The 24,310-nt window shown below is 34.6% G+C and overlaps 1 protein-coding gene and 1 long non-coding RNA gene across 2 annotated transcripts in view; one reads left to right on the forward strand and one right to left on the reverse strand.

Moving 5' to 3' along the window:
* Positions 1-623: 623 nt before the first annotated feature.
* On the reverse strand, positions 624-3,234 carry LOC127788672 (iridoid oxidase-like). The gene is made up of 3 exons (XM_052317232.1): positions 2,587-3,234; positions 2,075-2,464; positions 624-1,421 (listed from the first exon to the last, which is right to left on the reverse strand). The coding sequence occupies exons 1-3, from the start codon at positions 3,091-3,093 to the stop codon at positions 783-785; spliced, it is 1,536 nt and encodes a 511-aa protein (XP_052173192.1). The 5' UTR covers positions 3,094-3,234; the 3' UTR covers positions 624-782.
* Positions 1,421-24,310, forward strand: part of LOC127788673 (uncharacterized) — a 37,067-nt gene continuing 14,177 nt past the window's right edge. Inside the window, exon 1 of the long non-coding RNA XR_008020442.1 lies at positions 1,421-1,893. This is a non-coding gene — a long non-coding RNA (uncharacterized LOC127788673). The remainder of the gene's footprint in view (positions 1,894-24,310) is intronic.

Consider the following 24,310-nt stretch of genomic DNA (forward strand, 5'->3'; position numbering starts at 1 on the left):
AGTATTTTTACGTGGACAAGAAAAACATACCCCGACTTTCGGAAGAGTTAGCTGATATATATAACTGGGCACATCCCTCCCTACATGTACTGTACGTATATAGATGATTGGATGGAATTAGCCGGTATTGGCAGGGATGGCCATGCAGCAGTAAAGTGTCGATGAGACCCTCGTTAATGTGGATGAGATCCGTAATTAATGAGGATGAGATTTGAGGTGAACGCGCGAAAATCCAGACGCGACTATAATGATGGTGTAAAAAGGGGCCAAGATAGGACTAGCGTGGGCCGGCCAAATGAGCAGAGAAAATGGGCTTGAATAGTCCAGCTGGGGCAGAGCCCCTGGCCTACTGATATGTCGTGGCATACGCTTTTTCTGTTACACGAGCTGATCGGCTGAGCCAACGAACTACAAGGATCGCTGGGAGTTTGTTTGGTACGTAGCTGAGAGCTAACTCGAATACGTTGATAAGTTAGAGGCATTATCTGAAGTTAGCTTGGTCTTACTGCATGAGCCTAGGCTCCGGTAACGCGTGAGCTCGCTTTGATGAACTTAGCTCGAGGTCTCCTTGATCTTAAAGAGTTGGCCCGGCCTACTGAATTAAGTCCAATCCACACAAAGTAGAGCAGAAAATATCCTTAACATATATATAGAAATGCCAATAACATATATATATATATATATATATATATAAACAACTCCATATTATAACAATAAATAAGTTTATTCATCATCAGCGAGTCTCCAAGTTCCAAGTTCTTTATTTGAATTCAAATCTGACGTCAGATTTTGGCTTCGTCTTCGGTCAATAATTCTGCTCGCCGCCTTGGAACTACTTTCAGCGGCAGCAGCTTCCTTAGTGTTATCCCCATCCTCTCCCTCATGTCCACACTTTCGACGCCGCCTGCGGCCTCCCAGTCAAAAAGGTGCAGCAAAGTGGCCAGCACGAGGAGAATCGTCCGATGAGCCAACGAGTACCCGACGCAGATCCTTCTCCCTGCCCCGAACGGAAGCAGCTCGAAGTTCTGCCCCTTGTACTCGACGCTCGAGCCGATGAATCTCTCCGGCCGGAACGCCGAGGGCTCGGCCCAGGAATCTCCGTCCCTTCCGATGCCCCACACGTTGACGAGCACCTGCGTGTCCTTGGGAATGAAGTAGCCCATGAAATCTGTGTCTTTTACGGCGTTCCTCGGCACCAGCAGAGGAACTGCCGGGTGCAATCGCAGCGTTTCCTTTACCACCGCCTGCAAATACTGCAGCTCCTCCAGCTGCCCTTCTTCTACCTTGCTGCTTCTGCTTCTTCCGATGACTCGGTCCAGCTCTTCTTTCACCTTTCTCATTGAACTAGGGTTTTGCAGTAGCTCCGCCATTGCCCATTCCGTGCTGCTGCTTGTTGTTTCTGATCCGGCAAAGAACATTTCCTGCATCATTTACCATTGTCAAAAATATATACATAAATAGTATATTTAGTATATGGTTAGATAATTAAGCTATCAAATTTATCTACTCTTTTATATAAAACTCAATTTGAGTATAAATAGAGGATAGAAATATGTATAATACATAAAATCCAATTAGAACTTTTTCTTAAATAAAGAGAGATTATTTTGTATTTTTTGAAGCACGATCGTAAATTTTGGATTAAAAATTTGCTGTTATGTGTTAATAATAATAATAAGATAAATATGTAAAGACATGCATCCTGGGTATTAATTACTTTTTTGGGTCAAAATAATATTTGCAGGTTATATAGGTTTACATTACAATTAACACTTAGTTTTAGCTCTGTTATTGAACACACATTAGTAATTTAATTAGGTAGCGTACGTACGTAGCCCATTTATTATATCTGTGTATGTGTTATAACTCGAAAATATTTATCAAAATTTTAAGGTTTATTTTATTGTGTCTGCAAAATAATTATGTTTTATAATTAATTAATTAATTTCTCAGAGGAGAACCCATATCACAAATATTAATGGAGTGAATTTTGATTTGTTATCGTGAGGTGGTGAACAGATGTGTTAAATTGATGTCTTGTTTTCTTCTTCATTTTTGATTAGCATGCACTTACCAGTATGGCATTGATAGCTTTTGACTCCGGGACCGGCGGATCTTTGGCGTCGCCTTTCTGATTCAAGAGCACGTCCAGCAAGTCGTGTTCATCATTAATCTCTCTGCCCGATTTTTTCTCTTCAATCCTATCCTTCACGAATTTCTCCACGATCCTCCTGGCTCGCCCCATCTCTCTCACCATCTCTCTCTTCATTCCCGCCGGATCCAGCCGTCGGAGGAAGGGAAAATAATCAGCCAGATTCGCCTTCCCGCCCAGCTCCATCACGTTGTTCATGGCGTCGAAGAACTCGAACCCCTCTTCAGATTCCGAGCTCAAAACATCTCTGGAAAGCACCAGGTTGCCAACCAGGTTAAACAACGCGACGAAGAGCAGATGCCCGATGTCCACCTATTAATCCAAACCATAATTACAATTTATCGATTCAAGTTGTTATAATATATTATGTTGTCTAGCAATAGACTATAGTTTTAGTTATCTCTTAATTAGATACACTTGACTTGAGAGTTTACCTCGCCTCCGTTTGCCGCCTCAATCCACTTCACCAAGTTATCGACACACTTCCTTCTCATGGCGGCGGTGTCATTTATCCTTTTGGCACTCAGAAACTCCGCCGAGTAGAGGCGGCGGAGCAGCCGCCAGTACGGGCTGTAACTGTTGAGAGACAAGCCTCCTTCGTGGTAGTTCCAGGCGGTGAGGGCGTCGGGGACCTTGCGATCGGGGAAATCGAGGTCGTGGTACTTGAACAACTCGGCGGCCGCCATGGCCGACTGCACCACGAGCGTGTTCATTGAGCCGAGCCGCAGCCAGATAACTGGGCCGTACTTGGTCCGGAGGCTGTGTAAGGTCTGGTGTGACATCGAGCCGAGGTCGAACATGTTTCCGAAGACCGGCCAACCCGGTGGTCCCGGGGGCGGCCGGCCGGTTCTGGTCTTTTTCCGGCTGATCAGAAGGAGGAGAGTGGCTGATAATAGAAAGACAGTAATAACAAACGTAACGTCTCCGAAAGTTGTCTCCATTTTCTTTCTTGCTCTGTGATTGTGTTTCGAACTAACATCTGATATATATATATAGGTGTGTGTATATATATGTATAGGACCATCAAAATAACTCTTTACCTTATACTGTTTTGCAGTTTTGATCTCCTGCCCGCGTCGGGCTTATCTAGCCCGACCGACGCGGACGTCTCTCACCCCTACCCCTTCCCCCCCCCCCCCCCCCCCCCCAATCTGGCTAGATAATTTAATAATTTTTAAAATATATAATTATAATATCTGTTAATATTATATTTTTATTTATAAAATAATATTATAAATAAATTACAACTTAAATATATTTTATAAAAAAACAACTTTAATATATTGTCCATAATTGCTTATTATATTACACAATTTGAACGTGGACAATGATTTATAACAAATGAACTATTACAAGAAATAATTGTTAAAATTCATATGAAAAATATTATAATTGTTATTGATAATATTGGTGAACCCATTATTCTGCATCCATCAAAAGAATATTGAGGATGATATGGATTATCCAACACATTTGACCTAAAAAGATTAGAAAAACTCCAAAGAACCAGTTGGGCAACTTGGGAATGCTAGCTAGCTGTACCATGATGGTCCCTTATTTTTCAAGTATGAAGACAACGTTTGTATTTGCAAATCCATTATGCTCCAAATCATCATGTCGTATATGGGCCAGCCGCCACCACCACCACCCCCCCATTGGTCACAGCTTGGTTCATCATTCTTTTCAATCGGTTTCAGAACTCATTTGACATAAAAGATTTGATGATTTTTATAGTGGTTGTTGAACTTTTCTATCTTATTTTAACTTGGAATTGACAGGAATTACTCAATTCAAGCAGATTGCTTGCTGGAATGGGTAAAAAGTTTCGCCCATTATTATTATTATTATTATTATTACATGTAATTGCTTAGAATTTACTTGATAAAGTAGGAGAGAATTAAGTCCTGTAAAAATAACACTAGATTAGAATATAGTTGTAAATAATAATTTTAAAAAAATAAAAATAGTAAAATTAAATATATATAAATTTTACGTGACAAAATTCAAAATAAATCAAGATATTAATTACATGTAAAGATGGTAGAATTTATTATAAAAAAATAATAAAAATTATAATATATTTTTTTAAAATTATAGAGAGATAACAATAATAGTTTTTTTTTTAAAATAAAAAAAATATTTCTAATATTTTTAACTTTTTAATTATTTTATCTGACAATAGTACACTGAAGTGATTAATAAATGTAAATGACTTTGCCTGACAATAGAATAGAATAGTATACTGGAGTGATTAAAAATTTTAGGTTACGTTATTTTTATTTTTTATTTTTAATTTTGAGTTTTAAATTTATTTTTTATTTTTTATTTTAATAGTCTATTTTAAAAAAATTGAAAATGCATTCTCTTTGTCATTTTGAAAAATTATTTCTTAAAACAAAAAGTTGGAAAACTCGTTCTCTTTAAAATTTTAAAAATAATTTTTTAATAATATTTTTTTAATAAATTTGATTATTTAGTAAATTAGAAATATTAATATTAATATATTATTAAAAAAATATACATTTTAAAATTAATGAATTTTGTAATTTTTTTCTATTACAATAATAAAATATAAATAAATAAATGTGTTTTGAATTTAGAGTTTGTTTTAAATGAAAATATCCAAAACAATTTTTTGTTACTTTTAGTTTTCTTTATAATTTTTTTTATTTTTAAAAATAATAAAAATAATACGTTTTTATTATTTTAAAAAATTAAAAATTAAAAATAATTTAAAAATAATAAAGAGAACGCAACTTTAATTATTACAGCTACCGGCTTCTTTTAACTTCTTCTGGCTGCTAAGTTCCTTCCAACTTCTTATTTCTTTTTTTTCTTATCCTTTTTGTTCAATTTTTCCTTGTTAATAATTTTAATGCAGCACATTTTTGACTTTTAACATTAAGGCCGCCCCCCTGTGTTTTCATATTTTAAGGTCTCAATTGCTCTCTCTTGGAGTGACAATCACCAACTTGTTTTTACTTTATTCAAAATATAGATAGAAATTATTTTTCTCTCAACGAATTATTTCCATCTCTGTTTATCTCTCTAACTGTCAAATTATTCAAAAAATTATGAATAAAAATATAACATTATAATAATTACTCAAAAATAATTATTTATATGCTAATTCAAAATTAATTATTTAGAAAATAATTAAATTTTTTGAATACTTAAAGTTCTTGATATTTATGTTATTGCTTTTATTATTTGTTTTTATCAGCACCTATGAATTAACTCCATTAAAAAAATCAAGCACATGCATGCCCTCACTTCCAAATCCTAAAAACAAAATAAAATAAGCTAAAAAAAGATTGCTTATTTTAATGGACTACTTTCAAATATAATTTGATATATTAACATATATATTAAAGATTAACTTAAGTTCTATTTAATATCCTAAAAAAGAAAGTACCATATTATTATAACCAACCTCTATTTATATTTATTATATATATAAACAGTCTTGATTTGCATACATTTCTTATATTACCCGACTAGGACGTGGCAACCATCCCCCCTCCCCCAAAACAATTGTTGTATTTTATTTATTATTATTATTATTATTATTATTAATTTTGTTAATATTTGATTATTAATCTATAATGCATAAACAAATAATATTTGTAATTTATATTTTATTATTCAATATTTATGAAAACTTAAACCTAGTTGGTCAAATTCATATTTTTTATTCTTGTATTTTATTATTTTTTTCGTGTCATTTAATTTTTTTTATTATTTTTAATTACACATACAGGCTTGTATTTTTAAATTAATTTAATCTCTATATTTTAATTTTTTTATAAGATAATTTAAAATTTTCATTACACATCAATAAAATATAAATTAAAAATATTATTATGTTTATGCATTATAGATTAATTTTAAAATAATAAAATATCAACAAAATTAATAATAATAATAAATAAAATACAATAATTGTTCCCAGGAGCGGTGTTGTCTGTGTGAGGGACATGGCGATGCTTGACAAGTCCTTATTGGGTAAGATAATAAATGTCCGACGCGGACAGGTGATCAAGACTATATATATAAAAATATGTTGTTTTGGTATTATGAAATCATGTTAACAAAATGATTTCCTAAACATTATTTGTATATTTTATCTTAAAAATATAAAATTATTATGTGAACAAAATATAAATTCATAGCTTCTCACATTAAAAATAATATCAACTTAACACCAATTATGCTGCTACTTCTAAACTTTATATTTATATAAATATTATCTATAAAAACTAAAGTTAAATTATCAAATGTATATTTAAAATTTCGCATACATAACATGTATCATAAATAAATGATAAAAAGATGATGATGTGAGATGATTTGCTATTATGCCAACTAATTAACAACACGAGGAAAAAGATGGTGGCGATGTCGACATGTGACAAATGGTTGACCGTTGATAAATAATAGGCACTAACTAACAAATAATAAGAGAGAAGATAGAAAGATATGGATTAAAATTTTTAAATTTATTTAAGAATATATTTATTTTTTATTTGGTTAACATCAGCCTTTTGTGCATAGCATTTAAGATTCAAAAAATAAAAAATAAAAAAAAGTTAGCCCCTTGCATGTAATTTTTTATAGTATAACTATTAAGTGTATCCAATAAATTTTTATTTACAATCTTTTACTTTTTAACAAGCATATCTATAACATAGGTCACTCCTCTAATTGTTTTTATGAATGATTTCTTACTTTTGAATAATATATTTAATTATCTTATTATGTCTACATATTCTATAGTGACATATATATGATATTGTTATAAATGTAAGACACAATTAGTTAAATGATATTTTTCTTCTATCTTGTGCTCATGGTGAGCTATTTATTAATTGAGGTACATGCTCAGAAAAATAGTTTCTAAGAAACTAAAAGTAATTAACTATTAAATACATATATGATGTGAAAAATATCAATTATTCTATTATTATATTATAAAATAAAAACATTTAATATAGACTTCAGTAACGAAAATTTTATAATCTCTAACTGATTTTAGAGATGAAAAAGATTCCATCTTTGAAACTAACTTAAAAGATCGAAAATTTTCATCTTTAAACGAGAAAAAAATTATTTTTCCGTGTCTAACATTAGAGATGAAAATTTTTCGTCTTTGAATCCCTCTCTAAGGGAAAAAAAATTTAGAGATAGAAAATATTCATCTCTGATTCCATCTTTTACTTAGAGAAGGATATTTTTCGTCTATAAATTCATCTTTAAAAACTTTTTTTGCCAATCCGTTTTTATTAGAGATAGAAAAAAATTTCTTCTCTATAATCGTTTTTTTTTGCAATTAACATTAGTGCAAGTGAGAGATTGTTAGTATGAGTGTCTTAATGCTAGATTTATATGACATTTAGTATGTAATAGGACTAAATGATAATCTTGCACATTAATTAAATGGTTATATTTTCATTCATAACTCTCCACTTGTATATGAATAAATCCTTACATATCCTGACAATCTTATTTTCAAGTTATTAAAAATATGTGATAAAGATTTATGACACACAATTTCTTAAAATGATTTTGTAATGACCCACCCTCCCAAAGTGTCACTATTATGGGATTTTTTTTTTTCGCAACACCATCTTGATATTCTCAAAATAACATATTTAAAAATCCCTAAACATACATATATTGCATTCCAAGAGAAGTATGGATGTTGTAATCATAGAAGAAATCAAACCGTACAATATTGTTCTCAATAACCATAAAATTTATAATATTCGATAAACAAATTAACATATAAATAGCTATAACATGCCACTTAGGGGGTGTTTGGTACAAGATAAGTATTTAGATTCTTGAAAATGTTAGATTGAGAATCTATATTTCCATAATTGATATAAATATTTTAAAAAAGAATCCTAAAAAATAACATTTACAAGATTTATTTTTAATAAATTTTTTCTCAAAAAAAATTTCCATCAGGGGTTGAGAATCTTGGATTCCCGTAAAAGTCTAAAACACCCATTATCTTCTTAGAATCCCATAGCCATTTTACGATTATATTTGTCATAACTTTCTTTTACAAATATATATATATATTATATTATACAAACATATAAAATGTGTATATATATACACACACACACACACGTAATAGACACGCATACGCACACATATACATAATGCGTAAAAAAAATACTGTTTTTTAATTTCCTAAAAGGTTATGGGTCCCAATATTTTATATGTTAGAAGGAATTTATCATTTTTAAACAAAAAATCAAATAAGGGTAATTTTGAAAAAATATATATATAAATTTCTATGAATGTTGCATTTCAACCAAACATAAGAATGTAAGATTATTAGAAAAGAATATCAAACATTCATGAAAATGTTTAAATCTAATCAAATATAAAATTGCATAAATTTGATAATCAAATATTTTCAAGAATTATCAGGAATCATGAATCCCAGGAATTTAAACACTTCTCCTATACCAAACACCCCCTTAATATCAAGATTCTCACAATTTGTTCTAGTATGAGTGTAGGACTATTACATGACTATCAATACAATCACATCTCAACAATCTCATTTCCTTTTGCACTGCTCGTTTCAGTTGAAGCGTTGAATATTCCAAGAACAAAGTCAAAATTAGAAGATAAATTTTTTAAATGAGAGTTTAAAATAATTTTTATGAATGTATGATGCATGGACATGAATCAACTGACGCCCTAAGGTACCTTTCATTAGCATTCTAGCCTTGGCATAGAATCCTCGACAATTCATCTCAGCAATCACACACAACATAAGATACTTTTATGGTCATTTCGACAAAACTTACTTAGGGAAATGCAGGTCACGCTACTCGACCAACACCCTAGTCCACCATGGTTATAGATGACACAATTATTGATATGCCAATAATTTAATGTCAAATGCAATATCACCAATTATCGATGTAAGCACCCCCGCCCGGATATCCCCAACCACCCGGACTACCCGAACGCGAGCGCCTACGGAAGGAGAAACAGAATGAACACAAGACCAAAACCACCCTGACATACATATTCAAAAATGAGAACAACGGAAGCAAAGTTAAACACACGCATGTACTACGGGTACCCCACTAACACAACGGTCACAAGATAATTAATGAATATAGACTCCTGTGCCGACATACACGGAACTTGAGGAATGACTTGGCATAGTAAAAAATAATAGAGTAGATCCTACTCAACCATCAGAGTTAACAGGGACTGACGGGACTGCCTGTACACTATACCGACTCTGCCACCAAAAGTTAACTCCCTTGCCATGACCCATGCTGCCACTACCTGGAATGATAGAAAGTAAAGTGAGTTGAGAGACTCAGCAAGCGTAAAGAAAAAAAGTCTGAAGGCTGAACATATCCAGAAAACTCTCCCTAGAATAAACCCCCAGGTACATACAAGCCATGAGACTCTACAACACAATAGTATAGCAAAATAAAAGCACATACCGGTCTTTGGGGCTCACACAAGACACACGACACCCAAGTCTCATATCAACTTGCCGCTGCCCTGAAAGGCAACATGTATCTCCAACAAACCTGTGCGCGTTGTCCTGGGTCGGTACTCCCGTCACCCGTCTATGTCGGTACTCCCGACACCCGAGCCATAGGCTCTCTCGGAACGGTACTCCCGTCTGAGAACTAATAACTACCGGTAACCATGCAATGCACATAAAAATGCAATGGCGTAGTGAGTATCAACGTGATACACCAGCGCCCATACATCCAAGCATCAGGCCATACTCCGCCCACATAGTAAACCACAAATATATGCTCGTACTGGATGCAAGCTGACCAAGCTAGCATATCCGTGTTCAAGCATACTTAATAAATGAATATCCCAATATGCAACCCGTACCCATGTGCATATCAAATCATGGACAGTAATATAATAAATCTAAACGTGCAGTAAATCACATACTGACAGAGCTAATTAGCAGTGCCCGGCACCGGTCAACGGCTAGTGACTAGGAGTGTCCACCTGACGGTCCACTTCAGGGCCGTACAATAGTCTACCCCAACGTCACCAACAACCGACCCCTGTCCTACTGCTTGATAGCTCTAACCGAACCATAAATAAATCCAAGAAAAACTATAAATAAACCCGATAAAATCGTAAATAAACCCGCACGTCTAGGAACCTAGTTCCCAGGTTGGTTCAACATCATTCCCAAAAGGAGTGGGGGTAGTACAAACCTCACAACAAATAAAACTCTAGATGTCTCGGATTTAATTTAACTTAAAACAAATGAATAATAACTCAACAAATAAGGCTAGGTGCCGAATTAAAGTAAGGGACGTGATTAAATACGAGAAATCACGGGGTCTTTCACGGGAATTAAAGATCACGAGGAGAGGGTCAGGAGCTTGCATTTCCACGGCCATTTCCTGCCCTTCTTGCACTCCCACTGCAAAGTAAAATGTTTAATAACGATTAATAAAACCATAGCTCACATAAATTAAACCTAACCGTGTAATATAATTAATTTAACCGTCTAAAATCTCAGGTAGGCGTACCACAATTAAAATCCCAATGAATCTCATATTTAATTTAATTTAAATCACGCTAATAAAATCCCCATTTCGTATAATTAATACGCGTAATCGAAACGAGTTAAGGAAAGACGAGGGGTTCCGCCAATGGAAAGAGATCGTAATGGTAGAGGAGAACTTGCCTGAATTTAGTTATTTATAGCGTTTCCACACTTGAATACCACCAAATTAATACACGTTGCAAAATAGAATAACTCTCAAAATTAATAAAATTAGACCCAAAATTAAATTCCAACCGTAAAGATTAATTAACACACGTGTCCACACTTACCCGACTAATTAAACTTCAATTAAACCAAGATTAACTTGAATTTTCCTTGATTTTACAGCATCCTTGCGCGTTCCCTCATGCCTAAAATTTTCCTTCTTTACTCACTGTTTAATCCCCAATAAATTCACCCCGTTCTCGGCCTTCAAATGGTAAAAAGAGGAGGCTCCAGAAACTGCCGCGTGGCAGCCCAGCGCACCCAACCTCCTCTCATGAAACGGCGCCGTTTCTGGCGCCCATGACTTGGAAAATTTCTGCCTAATTTATTTCCAGCGCACGCAGCCTTCAGGAATCGATCCCGCGCCCCTCATATGGGCCCTCGCTCGCTCGACCATACGTGTGCCTTGCATCCTCAATTTGAGTACACACCATCTATACTTAAAGAAACTTTCTGCTAGCTCATATATTTTCATTTACATAGGACCACATGAACTATTATTATATTCCTATGCATGCTTAGGCTCGGCTACCACTTCCAATTTTCCAATTGCTTGGTTATTATTTTATTTATAATATATAATACATACTACACACTAAATGATATAGTAATATAAAGTTTAAAACCTCAATATGCTACACTTAACCATTTTTTTTTCTTAAAAATCCCAATTTAATCACTTCAATTACAAAATTAATAATTATTATTTGTTTTCAAATTTTGAGTTATTACAATCGAGGCAATATAACATGTGCATATATATGACAAGATGCACATAAATCACATATATTTTGGCAACCCTTGTGGAATTCATGCTAAATTTAAATAAATTATTTCATGTATAAAATTTCAAGAAAGACCACTCACCTTAATCCCATTGTTTAAGATTTTTCAAAACTCGTGCTCTGCCTTGAAACACATGCTTTGATATTGTTCCTGACCAAAATTTTCGAAAAATTAATAAAATTAAATTCCCTAATTTTTTAGAATTTTTTCAGAAATTTTTTCTCATTTTTTTTTTCAATTTTCCTCTATATTTGTCTTTCCATTTCCCCCCCCCTTATTTTTCCCTTACCTCACGCATCTACATCCACGCACCTTGCGTGTGCTTTTCACAAGTCTCCTCCAGCCTTCCTCTCATCGGCCGACCATTGATTTTGCTTGTAATTTCCTTGCTCTATTCTTCCTTCTGAATATGATGGACTCATTGGTGGATCGAAAATCTAGCCAAAGCACCATCAAATCCGTCAATAACAGTGCATTTTCAGCAAAGCCCGATTTTTTCAGTGGGGCTTCAAAACACCCTTAATCCTATCCCAAAATCTCTCAAATTCTCCATAAATTTTCTCCCTCACTTGGATAACAAAAGTCCTCTATCCATTTCCCCTAATTTCTCCCTAAATGCTTGAATTTTTTGACTGAAAATTTGATTAAACCCTCGACCAAAATTCGGCTATTTATAGCCTTTTCTAGCTGTTCATTTGGCTAATCAAGGTACTTTTTTGCACCGAACAACCTAGTCAAACCATGATGGCCTCGCCATACCTCTCGGACGTCGATTTGACATTTGTTGCCGGCACTATGGCCACTGACAACTTACAGTGTGTTCACATTGCTTATTACAATCCAGTTCCCCAACTTTTGCCTTCTTTCACTTTTTCCCCTTGCCCTCAAGTACCCAGGTTCTAAAAAATTATACTTTAGCCCCATAATTTTGAAAAATTACACTTTTACCATAATAACTTTGAAAAATTACACTTTTTCCCCAATAAAAATTACACTGTAATCTTCTTCACCGATAGAGACTTTGAAGGGATCGATCAAAACCTTGATGATCCCATTGTGGTCTCAGTCATTGTGACCAACTTCCTAGTGAAAAGAGTCCTTATTGATCAAGGGAGTTCGGTCAATTTGTTATATCTGCCAATCTTAGGAAGCATGGGATCTCGGAAGAGGATCTGGAACCGTTCCCCAAAAATCTAATCAGCTTTTTCGGAGAGCAAGTTAGCTTCAGGGGGTACATTGATCTATTGACTTCATTTGGAACCCCCCATCATAAAAACAATCAGCATTTGATACTTGGTGGTTGACCGCCAAATGTCGTACAACACACTGCTCGGCCGCCTATCTCTCAACGCTTTGGGTGCAGTTGTATAAACCCCCCATCTAGCCATAAAATTTTTGGTGTCAGCCACCTAGGTGGGAGTTATCCACGCCGACCAAAAGGAAACCAAACAATGTTACCGTGATAGTCTCAGGGCTCAAAGTTCCGAACCTAGCAAGGATGATGAAAGAAACCAGGCCTCCGATAGCGGTAACCAAACCACGGGTGTTAACGGCCAAGCCCCATGCTATAGCGTAAATACGACCAAATTGGACCCACGAGATGAACTCTCAGACAGTTGCCCTCAACCCACAGAAGAACTCCGCCATATGAGCTTGGTCCCCCGCCCAGAACAAATTGTCCACATTGGTTCTGTTGTTATCAAAATACAACAATTAAAATTTGTGATGTGGGGTCCACTCGGGCTCGATGTCGGGTGAAGTTAGGTTGCCGTAAGAGGTGTTGCTTCAAGGGAGATTGCCGTCAGGATGCTCGCCGCAAGGATCGGCCGCTAGTTCTCACCACGAGGTCTTGCCATTAGCTTTCGCCACTAGCTCTCTCCACGAGGTCTTGCCACTAGCTTTCGCTGCTAGCTCTCGTCACAAGGTCTTGCCACTAGCTCTTGCCACAAGGTCTCGCCACTAGCTCTTGCACTAGTTTTAGCCACTAGCTCTTGCCACTAGGTTTCGCCACTAGCTTCCGCCACTAGCTCTTGCCACTAGGTCTTGCCACTAGTTTTCGCCACTAGCTTCCGCCACTAGCTCTTGCCACTAGGTCTTGCCATTAGCTTCCGCCACTAGCTCTTGCCATTAGGTCTTGCCACTATCTTTTGCCACTAGCTCTTGCCACTAGCTTTCGCCACTAGCTTTCACCATTAGCTCTTGCCACAAGGTCTGGCCACTAGCTTTGCTGCTAGCTTTGCCACGAGCTTCGCTGCAAGACTTTTTCCCTCGCCGCAAGGATTCAGCCCTATTAATGTTGAGAAAATGGGTTAGAAGGCTCGCGGGAATCTTCCCCGCGAAGACCCTCCGATGCCAAAGTCAGTCCCGGATCCCAATGACTATTCACGAAAATAATAAAAGTGTATTCAAAGTGTCCAGATTTTACCAAAGTTGGCGGTCCTCATTAATGTCCTGTAGCTTGGTATTTATAGGGCATGATTCTCAAGAGTGGCTGGTGTTGACACGTGGCGTTTGATAGATGCGGACAACTTCAACGAAGAAAGGGGATCACCACGAACCTGCCACGAGGCAACTTGCGGCAAGGTGCCGCAAGGCTGGCCCTTGCGGCCAGCCAACAAATGGTCGCAAGGCTGGCAGCCTTGCGGCCAACCAATTAGCGGCCGCAAGGTTGCCAGCCTTGCGGCCTGCCTCTGTGGGGCAGCAAGGCATCAGCCTTGCGGCCAGCCAATCAGCGGCCTTGCCCTTGCGGCCTACCATTAAGTGGCCGCAAGCCTTGCGGCCATCCTCCAAATTGTTTTTATTTTTATCCTATCTTTTCATGGCACCACAGGTTCCACGTTGCAAGAAGAATTGAGAGAGAGGCTGATCGGCCTATTCCAACAAAACACCGACCTCTTTGCTTAGACGCTCGCCGACATACCCGGCATAGATCCATCCATCATCTGCCACAAGCTGGTGCTAGATTCGGCGGTCATACCAGTTGCCCAAAGAAAAAGAAAGCTAGGAGAAGAAAGGTAGCGTGCAGCTGCCGAGGAAACGATGAAGCTGCTAAAGGCCGAATTTATCAGGGAGGTCCCATTTATAACGTGGTTCGCTAACATAGTCATGGTGAATAAGTCCTCGGGCAAATGGAGAATGTGTGTCAACTTTGCTGACTTGAATAAAGCGTACCCAAAGGATTCGTATCCATTACCCAACATCAATTGGCTTGTAGACGTAGCCTTCAGATACAAGTATTTGAGCTTTATGGATGTTTACTCTGGCGACAACTAGGTACAAATGCATCCTAGAGACGAAGAAAAGATGATGTTCATCGCTGAAAATGACAACTTTTGTTAGCGGGTAATGCCATTCGGGTTGAAGAATTTGGGAGTAACATATCAGCGACTGATAAACAAGGTGTTCTCTAAGCAGATCGGTCGAAACATCGAAGTATATATGGATAACATGGTGGCAAAGACATCGAAAAGTCAAGATCACTACTCGGACTTGGCCAAGATCTTCAGCCAACTTTGACAACACAACATGAGGCTAAGTCCAGATAAATGCGCTTTCGGCGTACATGCCGACAAATTCCCCAGCTTCATGTTAACTAGTTGGGGGATTGACTGCACTCTCACCCTACAATTAAAACACAATAAAAACAAATCATAATAAAACTTTTATATATTTTTTATTTTAGTGAGAGGTTTATACTCGCCAGTGTACGAGTGCAGTTGTAGTCCAAATTTAAATTTATATTTTCTGGATGAATCCAGGTCGTCCACTGAGAGATTTATTTATGGCAAAAGAAAAAGAATGTCACACACACGCACACGCATTTGGACAAATTGACAACAAGATTTTTTATGGTTTTGTTTTTAGACAACAGATACTAGAAAATAAAGTAAGGCAGAAATTGAAATAAACATTAAACGTAAAAATATGAATTTGGATAGTGCTTGAGTTAAGACAATTTCAGTACCAACCCGTTGATTCCCAAATTTTAGCATAAAAGATTAGCAACATTAATTTAATTTCAGATATGAGGGTTTGTTATTAAATGCAATTAGAGATGATAATAGTTTTAGGTTAAGCAATCCCCATACATGATATGCGGGATTCTAATTTAAGCAACTACCATAAATCCAATTACAATTAATATACAAAACAACTAAATTAATCATCCGGGTTTGGGTATGATAGCGTTTCTAGTTCTAGTAACTCTCATACATGGCATGAAAGCTCTAAGTTAGGCTTACGCTCCAATTCAAACCTAGTGATTTTTCAATAATTAATACACACTCATACTGAAATTTAAATTAATGTTACTTATTTAAAGCGCAGCTTTCTTTAGGAATCATTGGCGTTGGACACTGTCCTTGCCTTAACCCAAGATTAGATTTAGCTACTCATATTTATTTGAAAGTTAATTGATAGGAATTTAAATGACGTAATTTAAATAACAGAATTTAAACGACAAGAATTAAAATAGTAAAAACTAACCGGCCATTTAGGCGGTGGATAATTAAAAGACAAGAATTAAAATTACAGAAATTTAAAGGCATAAACTAACCGGCCATTTAGGCGGTGAATAATTAAAAGACAAGAATTAAAATTGCAGGAATTTAAAGGCATAAATTAACCTACCATTTAGGCGGTGAATAATTAAAAGACAATAAATGACATAAGAATTTAAAAGAAGAAAAAAAAGAAGTAAGATTATAAGAGAAAGTACTAAAGAAAATGAGAAAAAACAAGAACAATTCTCAAAGAGAGAATTATAAGGAAACAACTAAACTTTTATTCAAGAATAATAATCACACTTACAAATGCAATCAAGTGATCTATTTATAGGCCACAAGATACAATACAAACTACACAATTTCAATTATTCAACTAGACATAATTATATCTAATGGGCACTCACACACTTAAAGTTAAATGGATTTTAGCTATAATACACACCTAATATTAAATGGATTTTAGCTAAAATACATATCTAATAAAGCACTCATAAAGTTAAATGGATTTTAGCTATAATATCCACCTAATAGTTAAATGGATTTTAGCTAAAAAACACACCTAATAAAGCTCTCACATAAAAAATAAAAATAGATTTCTATAAATTGGTTTTTAATCTTCATTAGGATTAAAAATAATCCTTGGGCCTTCTCCAAATAATATCTTCCATGGGTTACTCAAATTGGACCTTAATTCTTCATGGGCTTGAATTCTTTATGGACTTTAATTTTTCATGGGCTTGATTTCTTCATGGGTTTGATTTCTTCATGGATTTGAATTCTTCATGGACTTTAATTTTTCATGGGCTTGATTTCTTCATGGGTTTGATTTCTTCATGGATTTGAATTCTTCATGGACTTTAAGTCTTCATGGGCTTGAATTCTTCATGTCTAAAAAAAAAATAATTTAATGTTATTAATAAATTATATATTATATATATGTATTACACATGACACACATATATATATATAAATTAGATTATATTATATATATATATATATTACATGCATGCATATAATGATGTATATGTATTATATATAATTTTATATATTATTATTATTATTATTATTAAATTTTACTTTAAAATTTCATTTCATTCATTTTTCAATTTAAACTTGCATATAACCATAAAATATATATTAATACCTAATTTAAGCCATTTTTAAGATCAAAAAAGGGTATAATTATAACAAAATTTTTACAAAATTAACCACTAATCATAACCCCCAACTTAAACATTACTAGTCCCTTAGCAATCAGACTATACACCTGCCAAACTTTATTCACAATAACTGTATGAATGTAAGAATTTCAAATTTGAAACCAAAATGCATAAAATCGAATAAATAATTTAGCATTCTAAATCAGAATTTTGGTTAAAGGTCATGCAATCTCAGGAATAGCAATTAGGATAACCAACACACAGACTTACTCCCTCGAAGTTTTGACTTCAAATCTCACTATAGATTTTCTCTCCAATAAAAAGGATTCCTCAGGTGTACACAGAAGGGGGTGCACCGTTATAAGAGTAAATGCAGAACAAGTTCAAAACTAGGTGTCATCCCAAATACAAGGAACGTATTTTCATGAAAGAACAGGAAAATTGACATAGCTTCATGATTGGAATAATGCTCTAGATGAGTAACTTCTGAATTTAAACATGATTCCCTACTCCAAACTCGAATTCTGAGATCACATGATTTATAGCATCAACAGGGACCAGACTGGGTTGTAATGGGGCTATAAGGTTAATACGGGTTGTCAAAGAAAGGGTAGAGTGTGTAAATGGTGTGTCGGGATTTTTTTTTTTTTTTTAGCATTTATTTTGAAACAGTTATGCTGAATAGCTAAAAGAATTTGCCTCCTTTTTTCACTTTTTTTTTCTTTTTCTTTTTCTCTTTAAATATGAAAATAGATAAACAGACTAATTCCCAAAATCACACCAAGTTGGATAAAATTCATATGGTTATGGGTTAAACGAGGGTAATGAAAGAAATTATACTACAAATGGCTCAAATGGGATAGCAAATGAGGTTAATTTAAAGAAAGAAAAAGTTAGTAGGCCCAAAATGAAAGAAATTGATCCCCTATCATGCTTCTCAGTCATCTAATTCGGAGTTTGAAACCAGTCAAATTCATCCGCTATCAAACTAGACATTCAAAGAGAATTGATATTTTGAAGGCATTGAAAAGATAAGATAAACAAGAGAGCATATTTAGAGTAAGTGTTATTTCACTCAAAATTAACGGTTATTAGGCTCAAACACTCACTTGGGTAATAGTCTCCACTTTTGTTGAGGGATCATACAGTGTACTAATCAGCTAATTACTGTTACCTTTGACTTTATGACCGATAAACAATTTTTAAATTTTGAATCCCCGATGAATGCAAATTACTTATTCTAATACATATACGTTTTCAAATAAGAAATCAATGCATTCATGTTTCGTATTGCAAACTTAGCCAGCTATCAGTGCATACCTCCCAAGCTTTAGGAATAGCGTTATTTAAGACACATGGTTTTTTTTTTTTTTTTAAATAAGAGCAAATAAAGATAATCAATTCACACAAGACTACAAACTAGCAATAGCAAACTCACAGTTAAATATGAACCAGATAATTCATAACTAGACCTTACACCCCCCAACCTGAATTGCAGTAATAAAATAGAGTTGTTAGAAATACCTGTAACTCCACAAGTCCATAGATTTACTGTGAACTGCTAAAACTCAAACAAACAAATGAGCATATCATATAGATACATATTTATATTTTCACACCAAAATAAAAAGTTTATGCAAGTCATAAGATAAGCAAAATGCGTCTCAAGAGTACAAAAAGTACTCCTTACTCAGCCATCTTATCAAAGACTTTGCTAATAACATTCCACAGTTTTGGTTTTTTTTTTTTTTTTCTCTTTTTTTTATTTATTATTATTTTTTTTAGAACACACCCAAGAAAAATCCTGCAAGTTGTACAATAATTAGATGCGTCTCAAGAGTACAAAAAGTACTCCTTACTCAGCCATCTTAATAAAGAGCACTCCTCACAGTGATAAATCTAAATTAATCGGACCTTTTTTGTGCTTGTTACTGATTGCCTTAGACCAGTCTATCCGAGGCTCATAAGGATCGTGCTGTGGAACATAAGCGTATAATTTCTCTAGCAGCTCATCAATAGAGGATGCAGAAATGAGAATCTTTCTTGCTGAAAGAGAAATGAACTTTTGCTCCACAGCCTGATCAAGAAAAGAGAGCAACCCATCGAAAAAATGGTTAACATTTAAAAGTCCAATGGGTTTGGTATGGAGATTACTCTTGGCCCAGGAGATTATAAAAAAGATTTCTTCAAGTGTTCCAAAACCTCCTGGTAAAGCAATGAAGGTATCTGACTGATAAATCTTACAAGCCATGCGCTCAGACATAGAAGTCGTTTCTATAAGTCGACCACGTGTAATCTCGAAAATCTGTGGTTCAGCTAAAGGGATTGGCATTACACCTACCACAGATGATTTTCTAAGATGTACAGCTTGTGAAACATAACCATTCAATCCACGACTTCCCTCTCCATATACCAAGTTAATTTTTTTCTCTCCCAATTTTTGGCCAAGTTCGCTCGCTGCAAGTGCGTAACAAATATCGCTCCCAAGTTGAGAGCCACAAAGTACACATATGGTATTGATTCGACGAACTAACTGGCCTTCCATGTTTGTTCCTTTTGTATGTCCTGAAAAGAAGTTTGGAGATCAAAAGTAGCTATACAACAATTCAACAAGAAATAAATACAAACAAAAATCATGCGTATGTATAAGTAGTTGTGATTGTGGCTCACATCTTTCTCTGGTTTTACGTCCAGAAACGGCTTAAACACTTTCTAAGAAGCGAGGATAAGCTTCCCATCCAATTTTCTTATAGATTGACAAACATGGTCGTTTTTAGTCAGATTCCCAAGACTATAGCGTTGGTGGTCATTTCTGAACTGGGTCCATAAAGCAAGAAGTTCTCTTTGCACTATTCCACATGGATGCGTTTCAAGAGTCAATCGGATATCATCTAAAGACTCCTTACTCAGTCCATCCTTTATGAAACTAATTTTATCATCTCGATTTATGGACGTAAACCCCACAGATTTGCATCGTGTGTTACAGGTCCATCGAGCACATTTATAACAACCATTCACTCTTTTCGTTCTTCTTTTCTTCGCAAAACTACTCTTCCCTAAGCCTGGAAAATGCTTAAAACTAGGTGAAGTTTCACCAGCTAATCGAACTTTTGCTTCGATCAGCCAACAAATATCTTCAGGGATGTTATTACGCATCAACAGCCTAAGTCTTTCACACCTAGCAGCATAAATTTTTTTCAAATCAATCTGCGGGAGAGATGGATAGTACTTGTGAATTTTTGAGAGATAAAGATCCATTTTTTTTTAAAAAAAAAAAATTATACTAAGAAGAAAGTAAAGAACTATAAACTTTACAAAAGGGATGAGAGTACCTGATCAGAGAATAACACAAAGGAGAGAAGATTGAGCTCAAGAGGGGTGACTTGCCTCATACAGATATGGAGTCTCTTATAGAGCAATGGGCATCACTATTCTACACTCGACTCGAGGCATGCCATAATTGCACCGTCAGACTTGACGTCGTTTAGCGTCTCATTTTTCAACATTTGGCAGTGTGCCTTTTTTTTTCAACGCTCGGCGCCTCTGTTTTCAACATTTGGCAGTGTGCCTTCTTTCTTTATAGGGTAGTGTGATTACACTGCCCAAGAAAAGATGGCTACCACCAGCGTCAATTCTGTCTCTCTCAATTCAAATTTTTTTTAATTAATTTTGTTTTATTTTTTATTTTTTTTTAGGTAAAATTTTTTAGACACCTTACCCCCTAACTTAAATTGCGCATTGTCCTCAATTGGCAATAAAAGGATAGAAGATAGGCATACCTGGCGGTCTTCAATACATAAACTCGTATGTAGAAATTTTATTTAGACTCCACATAGAGAAACACTAGTTAAGTAATGCAGAAAAGGAACAATTTATATGTATATATAAAATTATTTTATTATATATTTTTATTTATTTTTTTTAGAATTTTTTTTTTCTTTTCTTCCAATTAAGGATCAAATGAGTGGTTGCCCACCTAATCGTATAATATCTCCCATTCATTACACCACTTTTAAAGTTATTTGAAAATTATATAAATTGATTTTTCTCATGAATGCACATACATATTTTGAAAATATATCGTCCGGAGGTGTTGGTTTTATTATATCCGCGTATGGCACATTAATTTGCACAAACATCTCACACGTGTTTGATTTAATTTGATCCTCAATAATATCGACTAACCTAAAAGATAGAAATTGAGGGGTAAATGTGGATAAACTTATGATTTTTTCATAATTTGGCTCTCGAATTTTATCCTCTTCTTCCTCCCAGGTTTTTTCTTTTCTTACATCATTTTGGTCTTTTTCTTCCTCCAAGGCTTCATTGACATCTACCTCACTGTGATCAACCACTCTCTCTTCTTGCACCAAAGGGTGTACTGTCCTAGGGGCATCAAGTTTCTCAATTCCTTAAGACAGTCACTCCTATGTCCTGCTCCTGACTTTCACTTTTGATGATGGGTTTGATTAATGGGATTTGGAGTGAGTTGGGATGGACAAGCTCCGATATGCTCAAAGTCTGTGTTAGCTGTGTCAATTGGTTCCTAATGTCCTCTGTAACTCTAATGGTATGTTCTTGACATTTGGACATTTGTGTAAAAATTTCCATTTGGCCTTGCATAAATAGATTGAAGGTATCTTCTAATGAACTCCCATGAGGGGGTTGATATGCATCGAATGTAGACCCTTCATTCGTTTGAAATGATTGAGGCTGGGAAAGGAAGTGCTCATGTGGTTGGACTACAAAATCATTTTTCCATGAGAAATTTGGATAAAAGTGTGAATTAGGGTGATATGCATCAAAGTCCGAATGATTGTTTTCCTCATGATTCTGGTAATACATTCCCTCATAGTTGTGTGTGTGTGTAACTGGACTGACCATACAATACCTCCTTAAAAGTAGGTATTATAGGGCAGTCATCTGTTAAATGAGCTGAAGTCTCACACACAGCACACCAAACCTCAATTTCATGGTAAGTGGGTAACAAATGGGTAGTATCTGGTTGTAAATCAAAAGTGGTTTGCCTAAGAGGGTATAGATAATCCTTAAGAGGTCTAGACAAATCGGATTCAAAATGATAATTTTCATCATGATAAGTATCTTGTGCAGACAGATTGTAGTAATTTTGAGACATGAGTGTAAAGTTGACAATCCAATTGCAGGTAAAGACTTAGAATGATATGAAAATACTGTTTCAAAATTCTACCTGATCTCAGTTTCATATACAATACACAAACAAAAATAAAGTAAAAGAGAAATAGATTTACCGATTTTATCAAGAGATGCTTATTCTTTTATTTTTTATTTATTTATTTTTTTTCTTTTTGTTTTTGCCTTAATCTTCCCGGCAACGGCTCCAAAATTTGATTGCACTCACCCTGCAATTAAAACACAATAAAAACAAATCATAATAAAACTTTTATATTTTTTTTATTTTAGTGAGAGGTTTATACTCGCCAGTGTACGAGTGCAGTTGTAGTCCAAATTTAAATTTATATTTTCTGGATGAATCCAGGTCGTCCACTAAGAGATTTATTTATGGCAAAAGAAAAAGAATGTCACACACACGCACACGCATTTGGACAAATTGACAACAAGATTTTTTATGGTTTTGTTTTTAGACAACAGATACTAGAAAATAAAGTAAGGCAGAAATTGAAATAAACATTAAACGTAAAAATATGAATTTGGATAGTGCTTGAGTTAAGACAATTTCAGTACCAACCCGTTGATTCCCAAATTTTATCATAAAAGATTAGCAATATTAATTTAATTTCAGATATGAGGGTTTGTTATTAAATGCAATTAGAGATGATAATAGTTCTAGGTTAAGCAATCCCCATACATGATATGCGGGACTCTAATTTAAGCAACTACCATAAATCCAATTACAATTAATATACAAAACAACTAAATTAATCATCCGAGTTTGGGTATGATAGCGTTTCCAGTTCTAGTAACTCTCATACATGGCATGAAAGCTCTAAGTTAGACTTACGCTCCAATCCAAACCTAGTGATTTTTCAATAATTAATACACACTCATACTGAAATTTAAATTAATGTTACTTATTTAAAGTGCAGCTTTCTTTAGGAATCATTGGCGTTGGACACTGTCCTTGTCTTAACCCAAGATTATATTTAGCTACTCATCTTTATTTGAAAGTTAATTGACAGGAATTTAAATGACGTAATTTAAATAACAGAATTTAAATGACAGGAATTAAAATAGTAAAAACTAACCGGCCATTTAGGCGGTGGATAATTAAAAGACAAGAATTAAAATTACAGAAATTTAAAGGCATAAACTAACCGGCCATTTAGGCGGTGAATAATTAAAAGATAAGAATTAAAATTGCAGGAATTTAAAGGCATAAATTAACCGGCCATTTAGGCGGTGAATAATTAAAAGACAATAAATGACATAAGAATTTAAAAGAAGAAAAAAAAAAAGTAAGATTATAAGAGAAAGTACTAAAGAAAATGAGAAAGAATAAGAACAATTCTCAAAGAGAGAATTATAAGGAAACAACTAAACTTTTATTCAAGAATAATAATCACACTTACAAATGCAATCAAGTGATCTATTTATAGGCCACAAGATGTAATACAAACCACACAATTTCAATTATTCAACTAGACATAATTATATCTAATAGGCACTCACACACTTAAAGTTAAATAGATTTTAGCTATAATACACACGTAATATTAAATGGATTTTAACTAAAATACATACCTAATAAAACACTCATAAAGTTAAATAGATTTTAGCTATAATATCCACCTAATAGTTAAATGGATTTTAGCTAAAAAACACACCTAATAAAGCTCTCACATAAAAAATAAAAATATATTTCTATAAATTGGTTTTTAATCTTCATTAGGATTAAAAATAATCCTTGGGC

Source organism: Diospyros lotus, chromosome 13, assembly GCF_014633365.1.
Source record: "Diospyros lotus cultivar Yz01 chromosome 13, ASM1463336v1, whole genome shotgun sequence".
Lineage (NCBI taxonomy): Eukaryota > Viridiplantae > Streptophyta > Magnoliopsida > Ericales > Ebenaceae > Diospyros > Diospyros lotus.

What these genes read in the sequence shown, in the direction of transcription:
- LOC127788672 (XM_052317232.1), bottom strand. Translation starts at nt 3,093, where the DNA reads ATGGAGACAACTTTCGGAGACGTTACGTTTGTTATTACTGTCTTTCTA. An exon ending in AGGCGGCAAACGGAGGCGAG is followed by an intron (nt 2,465 to 2,586) that starts GTAAACTCTCAA and finishes TTGGATTAATAG; the next exon opens with GTGGACATCGGGCATCTGCT. An exon ending in AAGCTATCAATGCCATACTG is followed by an intron (nt 1,422 to 2,074) that starts GTAAGTGCATGC and finishes TAAATGATGCAG; the next exon opens with GAAATGTTCTTTGCCGGATC.